The sequence below is a fragment of the Vulpes vulpes genome, chromosome 3 (assembly GCF_048418805.1).
Source record: "Vulpes vulpes isolate BD-2025 chromosome 3, VulVul3, whole genome shotgun sequence".
Taxonomy (NCBI): Eukaryota; Metazoa; Chordata; class Mammalia; order Carnivora; family Canidae; genus Vulpes; species Vulpes vulpes.
In genome coordinates, this window is record NC_132782.1 from 91,864,057 (window position 1) to 91,877,058 (window position 13,002).

Consider the following 13,002-nt stretch of genomic DNA (forward strand, 5'->3'; position numbering starts at 1 on the left):
TGACCCGCCATGAAGAATGTCAGCTCTTGGCCTCTCCCTCTCACCTCCAAAGTCCAGAACCACTGGCAGAACTCACTTTATTAAAAAAATGATGAAATAGGTCTGTACATATTTACAGGCAAGGGGGCAAGGAGGCACAGGTCCGGCAGCGGGGGCACACAGGCTGCTCACTTCTTGGAGAGTTTGACTTGCTTGTGCTTGGGGGGTGCCCACTTGAGACAGACAGAGTCCACTGCAGGGGGGGGGGGGGGGGGGGGGCAGGCGTGAGAGGCGGGGCTGGGCCTCTGGGCCCAGGCCAGGTTTCACCTCTAGGTGAGAACAAGGACATACTGAGTCCTGGGGAGGGGGCAGGGAAGCCTGGGAATGAGTAGCCTGCCTCAGGCTTCCATCTGTCCTTCCTGGGGAGCTGGTCAGACAGGTTTGGGATCATGTAACAGCAAAAAGGTAGCCTTGGCTCCCAATAGATCTCAACACCCCCCCCCCACCACACACACCCTGGGCAGCCCCCCACTTACCTGTGATGGGTGGTTTTTTATACTGGGCACTTTTGAGGTGTTCTTCTACCAGCTTGGGTGTGACACAGATCACATGCTGGCCCTTCCAGTACTTGACCATGTTGAGGGACTGCAGGGTGCTGATGATGTCATTCTGGGTGATGCTGGTCATCTGGCTGCAGAGAGGGACAAGAGAAGATGCTGAGGAGAGTTCTCTTGAGGGCTCTAACTGGGACAGCAAAAAGGGACAAGGACCCAGGATCATGGCCAGTCTTAGAAGAGTCTTTCCCTCTCAAAGGGTCCCAAGACCCTCACCTCAGGTCCTTGATGGACAGTGTGCCCCGGAAATCTCGCAGAATCTCCAGCAGGACCCAAGACCAGTAGCTGCGGTAGCTGAGCTTGCCCAGGTCAGACAGCGGCTTCTCCGGGGAGCCGACTGTGCTCTCGAGCTTGGAGAGCTCATAGCCTGGCAGTGATAGAAAGGAGGATTCTGCCGGCCCAGCCCCCCTTGGCACCCACCCTGCAGTACCCCTCCCTCTACAGGCCGGGAACCACTCACTGAAGGCAATGAGAAATTTTCCATAGCCGCGCCGCTGGTATGGAGGCAGGGTCAGGATGCAGGCCACATTGTTCCCATCTGGAGACTCCTTCTCCTACAGGGGTGTGTGGTCAGGACCTCTGGGGAGGCTCAGCCCCTCCTGCAGTCCATAGTCCCCACCCACCCTCAGCCTGGCCTTCCCAACCCAGCACCTTGGAGAAGTAGCCAACGATGTGGGCTCCCTGCCTGTCCACCTCAGTCAGGATGTAAAAGACGAAGGGCTCCACATCGAAGTACAACGTCTTGTGGTCCAGGAAGAGCTTGGCCAGTAGACACAGGTTCTGACAGTAAATCTGAGCAGTGGGGAAGGTGGAAGCAGCCTCAGGGAGCGAGTATAACTACCCCCACCTAGCTTCACTGAGGCCTGGCAATGGCTGCCATCCTGCTCTGCAAATGCCAGGCTCCAGAGGGCAGCTGGTGCTGGGCCGGTGAAAAGTGGGCGCCTTCCCAGAACAGGAGTATTCAGAATTGAAAGGACTCTTATAGTCATTATCTGATGGACAAAGAAGCTAAAAACCAGAGAGCTGGATTAAACAGTGACCACGGCTTTTTTTTCCTGGTACAAAAAGGTGGGTTTTTTTTGTTTGTTTGTTTTTAAGAGACAGTGTGCGAGTGATGGGGGGGGGTGGGTGGCAGAGGAAGAGGGAGGGAGAAGCCCAAGCTGACTCTACACCAAGGGCAGAGCCCGATGTAGGGCTTGATTTCATTACCCCAAGATCATGACCTGAGCCAAATCAAGAGTCAGGCACTCAACTGAGCTAACAGGTGCCCCAAAGGTTTTTTGTTTTGTTTTTTTTTTTTTTTTTAATTATAGCATGGGGACAGGACCCATGGACAGAAAAAGCTCTCTCACTCTCTTTTTTTAAAGATTTTATTTTGAAGTAATCTCTACACCCCACAAAGGGCTGCAACTCACAACTCTGAAATGAAAAGTCACCGTTGAGCCATGCTCCACCAACTGAGCCAGCCAAGTGTCACAATCACTTCTGAGTGCTAAATAGGAGTTCAATCTTCAGGGACATTAAGTCTTATGTTTCAGATCAGGAAATAGGCTCAGAGGAGATAAGTGGCTGGTCTAAAGTCCCATGGCTGGGGACTACTAGGACCAGATTCAAACTGGTATAGGAGTTATGTTTTTTTCACAGCTGCATCTCCAACACCTAGTACAAGGCTACGCATGAAGCTTGGTGCTTGGTAAATGTTTGCTGAATGGATGAGCTTTAAAAAACCTGATCACGGAGGATGAGCTGTTTCCCCACTTGGCTGTACTCTGCTGCACTTCAGCAGCCTTCCTATAGGCCCAGACACTCACCCAGGCTAGAGACCAACAGCAGGAGGGACAAGGAGACCCTGAGGCCCTCTGGCTTATGACATCTTTCGCATCCACTCTTATGTGACCCAACGATGATCAAGTCCAGCATTGCTAGCCCATTTTACTCGGAGGGAACTGAGGGTTCTGGAAAGGGGAAGTACTTGGCTGAGGCTTCAACGTGCAGAGGGACAACGCTGCAGAGCTAGAAAGAACACCCACACCTCCTGCTGGAACCCTTTCTGCCACTCCCCCTGTTCATGCTCAGAAAAGCAAAGCAGGAGACCCACTCCAGGCTAAGAGCAAATATTCTCCTTGAGCTATTTAACTCAAGGCTGACTGAACTGGACCGAAGGAGGTCACCAATAATAACAAAGGCCCATGTTTACTAAGCACCTACTTGATGTCAGACACAGTGTTAAGTACTTGACATTGCTGTCTCATTTGTGCCACCAACAGTCCTATTAGGTAAACATTATCATGACTCCTATCTTACAGATGAGGAAACAGGAACAAACAGTGTTAAGTAACCTGTCCAAGGTCAGCTAGTAAATGACAGCACAATTTGAAGCAGCAGCCACTCAGAATCCTGCCCTCTCTGCCTTACCCTCTACTGCCCTTCCTTGGGAAACAAGGAGATCTGGTGAGGCCTTCCCAGACTGACCAGGCAAAGCCAGGTGCTCCGTGGCAGCAATGCAGGCCCCAGATGCCCCACCCTGCCCCACGGAAGTCCTGCCAGCAACAAGGAACTCGAAGGGCGAAGGGCGGTTGGACCCACACAGCTCTCAGGCAGAGTCTCACACAAAGCAGTCCCCTCCCAGGAAAGAAACCTTTCCTTCAGGCAGAAAGAGAAAGCACTTCTAGAAGCAGCCTCAGGCGTGACAATTTCTACCCTGGGTGCCAGAACCGCCCAAAACTAGTAAGTTAGCCCATCAGGAGAAAAGTCTTCAGGGACAGAACAGAAACCTAGTCCCCAAGGCTGGTACCACAGGCTCATATGTTTACCATGCACCAACCACAGGCCAAGTGCCAGGCTAAACATGATCCCACAGGCTTTTCCCTGGGGCGGGGGGGGGGGGGGGGGTGTCCTAAGACTGGCCTCTACCCTTTAATGACAAGGAGGATCGTTCAGGAGGTACTAGAGCTTCTCCCCATCTCCCCACAGCACTTTGGCCATCTAACTCACCTTGTGGTCTTTCCCGTCTACCTCATACACAGAAATGTTGCTCTTGCGATAGATCTCCTTCCCTGGAGGCTGCCGCCACTGACACTGGCCCTGGGGGTGGGGATGGGGAAATAAAGGCTGGAGACCTTGAAGTTTTCTGCTAGGTGTCCCCATCCCACCCTGCATGGCTTGCAACAGGTCTCCACTGCTCTTTCCCAATCTACAGACCCTGGGCTCCATGCCTTACCTACATCAAGCAACCCTCCCAGCTACCTAAGGAGACAGAGCCTATTTTACAGATGAAGAAACTGAGGCACAGACAGGCTAAGTAACTGGCTTGAGTAGCACACGGCTGGATGGTATCAAGTTCAGGTCAGCCTGGCTCTGGAGGGCTCTGATCCATGACAATGGCAATGCCTACACCACAAAGGCTGGCCTCAGGTCACCCCTTTGGGACAAAGCCTACCACACTAGTGCTGCGAGCCCCCGGCATCCCAGCCCCGTCCCACCCCTGCCAATGCCTCCCATCTGTCCACACCTTCCAGTCCCCACTGCTCAGGGGCTGTGCTTGTTTCCTCTTTTGCACTGAGGAATCTGGCACTGGGCTGGCCTTGATAAACATGTAGTGTTGGGCTTGACCTGAGGAGGCGGGAAGGGTAGGAATTATTGTCCCCATTCCACAGAGGAGGAAACTGAGGCCTGCGCAAAGGCAGCAGGCTAGCCAAGGTCAACCTGGCAAAGGCCAGGCCAGGCCTAGCACCCGGGTCTCTAGCATTTCCTCGGACCCGGCTCCTCTGGACCTGTCTCTCCCCCCTATCATTGCAGCCTCAGCCCCTCAGCCTCCACACCCGCCTCTCTCGCCAGGCTGGGCCAGCACCGGCTCACCAAGTGGAAGCGGTAGCTCTTCTCAAATTTCATATACTTCAGGCAGTACTCGCAGAGCCACAGCTTGGGCTGTTTCCCATAGTCCTCGGGGAATGGGGAGAAGTACCAGGCGTCGATTTCGTAGTTCCCGATGTGGATCTTGTCCACATACTTCACCTTGGTGATCTGCGGACAGGGCAGGAGCAGAGGGCGGCAGCTGGCTCAGCCCAGGGGCCAGGAGAGCCGGCGAGGGGCTGCCCACAGTCAGAGCCCTGCCCCAGCTTACCGCCTCATGCTCCTTCTCCAAGGCTGCAGTGGTGGGGTCCATCTCGGCATAGGTCTGGGCAAGGACAGAGCCATGAACAGAGGTGAACAGAAGTGGCAGTTGAGCTATCTCCCCAACCCCCGTATCCCCCGTGCCTGAACCCAGTGCTTCCCTCCTGTCTTCCAGGCCTCAGCACCCGATTGGCAGTGGAACCACAGGAACAGCTAACTTGTTTTACCTGGTTTTGAAGCTGGCCAGGCCAGGCTCCTCTCCTACCTTCCCATCCACGCTCACACCCCTGCATCCCTGATGCCCACGTGTGAACCATTTGCTAGATGAACAGAGCAGGATCAGAAGGCCTGGTTCCAGTCCTTGGGCTGGTAAAAGCTTCGACTATACAAAAGGATCAATCCAGCTCTGCCAAAATTGCCATGAGACACATGAGTAATAGACTGGATCTTCTGTCCCCAAAGCAGGAACTGGTGCTGGACTCCCCAGCGTGATTGGATCTCTTTCCCGAGCACCAGATCCAGGGATCCGCCTCCTCCTGGGCCTGCTCCCTGACGTTCCCTCCACAGGTATCCCAGGCTCTAGGTGTCCAGAAAGGAACTCAATCCGTACCCCCACAAACCTATTCATCCTCCTGGGGTCGCCATCTCACTGGGTGTGTCACCCCCAGTCCAACTTCCCAAGACCGATTGCAGGTCTGCTCTTGAGACTCCTCCTCTTCCCAACCCGGCACTCAAGTAAGGGCCAGGGTCTGTTGATTCTACCTCCTTGATGTCTCTGCTATCAGTCCCTCTCTGGAACTCTCTTCTGTCCAACTCCAAATAGCCACCACCACCATCTCAAGTCCGGATAATGAACTAAGCCTCTGCAGAGTCCCAGCCTCTGGTCGCAGCCCCTTCATGTCTACACTTTCCACACGCCTCTTTTTGTGGCTTTTCCACGTTGAACATGCAGTTCCCTCTCCAGCTGCCAACAAAAACTGCATCCTCAACCTCGAACAGAGTGTGAGCCAGGGGAGGGTGGGATGAGGCAGTTTTGTGAGCCACGGTGTCTAACTGTGCTCTTTCCTGTCCTTCAAGGCCTCGTGCCCTGCCCCCGCCCTCCCTTCCCTCCTTCGGGAGGCCTGACTGAACTCTTCTTTTTTTTTTTCTTTTTTAATTTATTTATGATAGTCACAGAGAGAGAGAGAGAGGCAGAGACATAGGCAGAGGGAGAAGCAGGCTCCATGCACCGGGAGCCCGACGTGGGATTCGATCCCGGGTCTCCAGGATCGCGCCCTGGGCCAAAGACGAGCGCCAAACCGCTGCGCCACCCAGGGATCCCCTGACTGAACTCTTCTGACACAGAATACACCCTCTCCTTCCCAAGCAGCGGTGGCTAACCATGATCCCCTCTGCCTCCTCCCATTTGCTTCCCCTGATTTTCTAAGTCCTTAGAAAGCGGGTACTTAAAGTCATGTCACTCACAGCATATCCTGTTCCTAAGCCAGACTCTGTAGGAGCAACCACAGCCTGATAATAGAGAGGGGACCCAAGGTCTCTGACCTATACCAGAGCAGACAGCAGCCTTGCCCTGCAGTTGAGAAGGGAGAAAGGACCCAGCATTTTACCCAGACCCCCTTCCACCAAGCACTTTGCCTGTATGGTCTCACATAACCTTTCAGCCACCCTGAGATGTAGCCTTCTTATTTCTAGTTTACAGAGAAGTAAACAGGCACAGAGGTCACTTGCCCTTGGGGACTAGCTAGCTGCCATTTATTCCAAGTGCCAAACACTCCACAGGCATTATTTCCTTTAGTCCTCACAAAGAGCCTGAGACAAGAGTGCTCATTCTCCACACTGCACAAAGAGGAAACGGAGGCACAGAGAGAGGTGAGGTTAAAGAACTGGTAACCAGCACCGCCGAGCACAGCACTGCTGAGCACAGGCCCCTGGTTGGTCCAACTCCCAGTCTCACCCTAGCAAAGATGAGGGAAGAAAGATTTTCCTCCTCATATGCCTCTTTAAAAACCCACTTCCCAACTCTCACAAAAGTCAATCCTCTTCTGCAAATGAGTTAAAGAACTACAAAAACATTACTTTTCTTAAATGCTGCAATTTATTTAGAATTAAACATTAATTAGGCTCTGATGAACCTTGCTGATTATTAACTCGCAGATTGTCCTTCCTTTGATTTTATCACCACCAGGCCACTGTCATCCACCCTGCTGACTACCAGCTTTGAGGGACATTTTGAGATTTGCCAGTGCAACCTGGTTGAGGAACTGAGAGAAACTGAGACCCAGCCATATGTGGCTATTTGAATTCATTAAGTTTAACACAAATTTAACTTTTAACCACTCTAGACACATTTCAAGTACTCAGGCACCACATATGGTTAGTGGGGCTACTCCATCAGACAGTACAAATAGATTTCCACTTATCACAGGAAGGCCAATTGGACAGTGCTGCCTTAGACTTCGAGGGGTTTTTCTAGCTCAGGGTATTTCTTTCTTTCTTTTTTTTTTTTTTTAATCACAACCCACAGTAGGAAGCCCTGTAAACCAGTTGACATGTTTGTATATACACGTTACGTGTATTTGTATGTGAAATAAAAGCTTCTCAAAAACAACACTTACCTTTAATAAACTACAATGTACTCTGATATTTCCTATCTTAGCCTTTCTTTCTTTCTCTTTTCTTTTTAGTAGGCTCCACACCCAGTGTGGAGCACAAAATGGGGCTTGAACTCAAGACCCGAGCTGAGATCACTTAACTGACCAACCCATCCAGGCACCATATATATGTGTATATATACATGTACATATATATTTTTTAAAGTAATCTCTCCACCCAACATGGGGCTAGAACTCATGTCCATGGAATCAAGAGTTGCATGCTCCAACAAAAGAGCCAGCCAGGCACCCCTCTTTCTTTCATTTCTAAATTTCAAAGCCTGTTAGAGCCCACTGAACTAATTTGGTTGTGCCCCACAGTTGGAAAAACACTGCCCCAAAGCACACAATGAGCACTCAGAAGGATGAAACTAATGAATGTCTAAGTGCCTTGAGAATTCAATAAACCCTGGTCTTGTTTACACTCCCCATTTTACAAATCAAAAAACTGAGGCACAGAGTTGGGAGGACATAACCCCTAGGAGCAACATGGATTGGGGAAAAGAATCCAGGTTTTGGATCAAGAAGAATCCTTCTAGGTTTTGGAACAAGTGGCCCAAGTTTCTAGGATGTGGCAAAGTAATGGTTAAGGGCCAAAGTAGGACAATCCAGTTGGAGAATCTAATTCCTGACTGGGTTCTTAAACCTCTCTGTTCTTCCCCTATAAACTGGAGATAATGATGATGCTTACCTCACAAGGTTGCTGTGAAACTTCAGTGAGATCATGTATTCAAATACTTAGCCTATAACTTTGGCTCGCAAGCCAATAAATATTTGCCATTATTATTCTAATTCTAACCCACCCTTTTACTAGCTGTGTAACCTTGAGCATGTTACCTAACCTCTCCAATCCTGCTTCCTCATCTACAGAAAGAAACCATTATCCCTGTGGCATTGACTTGTTAGGAAGAATACGATGAGCTTATGTATGTGCATGGCTTAGCAAGGTGTTTAGCAGAAGCAAGTGCCCAATATCATTCATTCTCTTCCTTCTTTCTGGATTTCAATTCTTTGTCTAAGGTGGCACAGCAAATAGGAGAAAAAGGGGGCTACTGGTGCGGAGGTCTAAGTTCCAGTCCCAGCTGTGCCTGGGTGAGACTGTAGCCAAGTATTTGCCCTCTCTGAGCCTCACTTTTCTTCTCTGTGAAGAGTATCTGATAAAACACAGGTAAAGTCCCTGATACCCTGTAGGAGCTTAAGAAATGGGAGTTGCCAAGCGCCTGGGTGGCTCAGTCAGCAAAGTGACTGCCTTCAGCTCAGGTTATGATCCCAGCGTCCTGAGATCAAGCCCTGAGTTGGGCTTCCTGCTCAGTGGGGAGTCTTTTCTCTCTCTCCCTCTGCTCCTCCCCCCACTCATTCTCTCTCTCATAAATTAAGTCTTAAAAAAGAGGGAAAGAAAGAAATGGGAGCTGCTTTGATTTTGGCCCTGGGACCCAAGGGAGTTGGCAGAGGCAGAGCTGAGCCTCCTGGGGCCTTGGAGAAGGGGAGGGGGCCCGGACCTTCTGCACATGGTTGATCTCATCATGCTTGCGCTTTTGGTTGCGAGTGATCTTGCGCTCAGGCTGCTCAGCCAGCTCACTCAGGTACTTCTCCGAGTTCTTCTGCACGGCATCTTTTACTGTCTTGGTCAGCGCCAGCCGGTTCTTGTCTACCCATTCGTCCAGTCGCCGGTTAACTGTGAGGATGGGCCATGAGGGGGCTGCCCTTTCACCTCCCACCCCCCACCCAGGCCCGGATACCCGCAAGTCACTCACAGCCCACGTAGTGTACATAGAATTCCTCTCGGCCCTCCTGATCATTCACTCGAGACTGAATCACTTCAGCAGAATCTGTGAAAGAAAAAAAGGCTAGGATCATCAGGAAGGCAGGCAGGACTGGAACAAAAAGGATCCCTGACATGGAAGAGCGGTTTCCAGATTCCAGGGCCACATATAAGTGAACATCACATGGCTTCATCTGCCATTTCATCAATCGCTGCCTGCAAAGTGGGCCAAGTTGGAGCTGCTATTCTTACTTTGCAGACGAAAATCAGAGGCTTACCCACATTCACATATTTGAAAAGGAATAAGAAGCTGATATTTAACTGAGTTTAAGTCTGGCTCCAAATTCATTGCTTGTTTTATACTCATCTATTCATCTGTTCAGGAGTCATGAGGGCTGGCTCTGGGTTTATTTTTTTATTATTATTTTTTTATTTATTCATGATAGTCACAGAGAGAGAGAGAGAGAGGCAGAGACACAGGCAGAGGGAGAAGCAGGCTCCATGCACCGGGAGCCCGACGTGGGATTCGATCCCGGGTCTCCAGGATCGCGCCCTGGGCCAAAGGCAGGCGCTAAACCGTTGCGCCACCCAGGGATCCCCATGGCTCTGGGTTTATACATTATCCTAGCTCCTCACTTCTTTTATTTAACTGCAAATTATTCTGGTTGAGCCTCGGTTTCTTTGCCTACAAAACAGAGATAATAGTGCTACCTCGGAGGGTGAGTTAATGACTCTAAAGCTTTAGGCTTTTAGCATGGTGCCTGACAAGCAGCAGCCCATTCAACAGATGAGTAAGGCACCCACTGTGTGTCTGGCCCTATGCTCGTTATTGCTGGGCAGAGAGGGCACAGCAGTGAATCACTAGAGTTCCTGCCCTCCCCAAGTTCGCACTTTGATAGAAGACGCAGACAGACAATGACAACATCATGTCATATACACTGTGGCTGACTAAGGTATGAAGAAAATGTTGCAGGCACATACAGAAAGGAACGACTCACTCTGCCTGGAGGGAGCCCATAATGACATCACAGGAGCTATGGTATGTTAAAAGGCGGAGTAGGAGCTGGCCGGCCGGGGCGGGGCGAGGCGGGAGAAAGGGGGACAGGGGCATTCAAAGCAGCGGGCACCGGCGTATAAGGCATATGGTCTTCAGGGGGCACCATGTGGTCTGGTGTGGCAATGGCCTTTGCGGGTATGGGGGGGCGGGCAGAAACCAGAGAGGTCGCAAAGAGGCACGCCATTCTAAGGAATTTGCGGCTTATGTTGAACGGGAGGGAAGGGGAAGGGAAGCTCGTTTCTGTGTTTCCGGAGGGCCTTCCCGCTGGCGGTTGTAGAAGAGGGCTGGAAGAGGAAGTCGCAGACACGACAGACACCAGCAAGAAACCACGGTTTTGTTTGCAAAGGCAGGGGAGCCTACGGCTGGACAAGCAAGTGGGTTGGGAGCTCCACACAGCACTAAAGGAACTTGGTTGCTGTCCTCACCGGAGTTTGGAGGTGGTGTCCCGGAGAGGCCGAAACTCTGCGTTCTACCCTCAAGCCCCGCCCTCATGACGCCCAGCCCCTCGGAGAACCCGCCCTTAGACCCCGCCCCCTCAGGTCCCACCCCCTGGCCGTGGGCCCCGCCCTCACGCCAGGTGCTGTCCGGGCGTCGGCACAGGTACGTTTCTCCGATCTCCACGGTGACTTCCGGCTCGCCGCGCGCCGGGGTCGGGGGAGAGACTCGGCCCGGGGACGGGGCGGTCCCCTCGACCGCCGCATTCTCCCCGGGCCCGGGATCGCCCTCCCCCGCGACCCCTGAAGTCGCCGCCGCAACCGCCGCAGCTGCTCCCTGTGCCGCCATAGCTGTACTGCAGGTGACGCCAGAATCCCGCGCCGCGCAGCACTTTTAGTTCCGGGTCAGGGACGCGTGGCGGAGACCGCTGCCGGCTCGAGGGTGGGGCCTGTGACGTGGCAGGAGCTCATTGGTCGGTGCGGCCTTCCAGCGGCCCCGGGACGAGTTTGACCTTTCTGTGCGAATTGCCCTGGAATTTTTTTTTTTTTCTTTTTCCGTACGGAAATACGGTTGAACTCTGCGTGGAAAGAGGAGAAAGACTTTCCTGATGTGATGACTCAGCTCGATCTTCTTAAAGGGCCTGGTGCCTGAGGAAGCCAGGATATGTCAGTTACCCGAGGCGCTGCCCCCGCTTTACCGGCACCGGGATGGGCCAGAGCGGCCTCCCTGGCGGCCTGGCCTTAGGGCCTTGAGCCTGCGCTTAACACGCACCTCTGCGCCGCTCATTCCGCCATCCTAGGCCAGATCACCCCTTTTATAAAGATTGAAGAAATTGCCTTGCTTGTTCAAGGTGAGGGAAACAGAACGGCTGTGTTTTGGGATCGCCAGTAAATTGCTCTCCTAGAATAAAACCTTCCTAAGGAAACCAGCCCCCCCCCCCCCCCCCCCCCCGCAAACGTCCCGTAACAAACTAGTCAAAGGCAGTGGATGGACATACTAGGGAGGGTCTTGGGCTTAGTGACAGGAATCCCGGATACGGACCCTGCTTTGGGTAAATTGTACAAGGGCGTCCTTTCTCAGCGTGGTAAAGGTTAAACCATAGTAACTATATGCTCCATATAACTATATAAAGGGCAAGCCATATATTTACCTATCTCGTGTGTATATACGACAAGCGTGTTGCACGGTGCCAAAAAGGGTTGGCGCTTAATAAGCATTCGTTTTGGCCATTCTCTGAATCTTCTTTTGACTTATAAATTGGTTATTGGAGGGACGCCTGGGTGGCTCAGTAGTTGAGCGTCTGCCTAGAGCTCAGGTTGTGATCCCCCACTGGGCTCCCCGCAGGGAGCCTGCTTCTCCCTCTGCGTAGGTCTATGCCTCTCTCTGTGTCTCTCATGAATAAAAATCTTTAAAAAAAAAAAAATGGGTTACTGGGATTAAAAGCAATTCTAAGGAGGTGGAATGCTCAAGGCCTAAGGATGGGGTCCAGGCTCCAGATCAAGAAATAAAGGAGTGGGATCCCTGGGTGGCTCAGCGGTTTAGCGCCTGCCTTTGGCCCAGGGTGTGGTCCTGGAGACCCGGGATGGAGTCCCACGTCGGGCTCCCGGCATGGAGCCTGCTTCTCCCTACTCTGTGTCTCTGCCTCTCTCTATGTCTATCATAAATAAATAAATCTTTTTTTTAAAAAAGGAAAAAGGAATTTGTTGGGGTAGGGGATGAGGTGATGGCAGTGGGAAGTGCTGGTAATTTGGCTTTGGGGGAAATTAGAATTGGGGGTGGGCAGTGAATGCCAGGTGTCTGGCTGGATAAGAATTGGAAGAAGTAAGTCAGGCAAGAAAGAATTAAAATTGTAATGCTTGGGGCGCCTGGGTAGCACGGTCGGTTAAGCACTGGACTCGGTTTTAGCTCAGGTCATGATCTCAGGGTTGTGAGATGGAGCCCTGCACAGGTCTATGTTCAGGATAGTGTCTGCCTAAGACAGTCTCTCCCTCTCCCTACCCTCTAAAATAAATAATTAAATCTTTTTTAAAAAGAATTGTAGGGGATCCCTGAGTGGCTCAGCGGTTTGGCGCCTGCCTTTGGCCCAGGGCGCGATCCTGGAGTCTCGGGACCGTCCCGGCATGGAGCCTGCTTCTCCCTCCTCCTGTGTCTCTGCCTCTCTCTCTGTCTATGATAAATAAATAAATAAATCTTTAAAAAAAAATAAAAAAAGTTAAAAAAAAAAAAAAGAATTGTAATGCTTTCTCTCACTCCTTATCCCATCACCTATCTTCAAGACTGTTATTTCCTCCACCCAGGGTTCTGGTGCCTCACTTTTGACTTCACCCAACGTCTTGTTACAGGGAGGCTGTCCTTGCTAGTTGAGGATTAGCCTAGGCTTCATAAATCCCT

At 51.6% G+C, this 13,002-nt stretch overlaps 1 protein-coding gene across 1 annotated transcript; it reads right to left on the reverse strand.

The window, feature by feature from the left end:
* Positions 1 to 60: 60 nt before the first annotated feature.
* Positions 61 to 11,289, reverse strand: KAT8 (lysine acetyltransferase 8). The gene is made up of 11 exons (XM_026011223.2): positions 10,749 to 11,289; positions 9,112 to 9,186; positions 8,857 to 9,032; positions 4,717 to 4,770; positions 4,452 to 4,616; positions 3,588 to 3,677; positions 1,245 to 1,385; positions 1,054 to 1,147; positions 810 to 960; positions 516 to 670; positions 61 to 232 (listed from the first exon to the last, which is right to left on the reverse strand). The coding sequence occupies exons 1-11, from the start codon at positions 10,957 to 10,959 to the stop codon at positions 168 to 170; spliced, it is 1,377 nt and encodes a 458-aa protein (XP_025867008.1). The 5' UTR covers positions 10,960 to 11,289; the 3' UTR covers positions 61 to 167.
* Between the last annotated feature and the right edge of the window lie 1,713 nt (positions 11,290 to 13,002).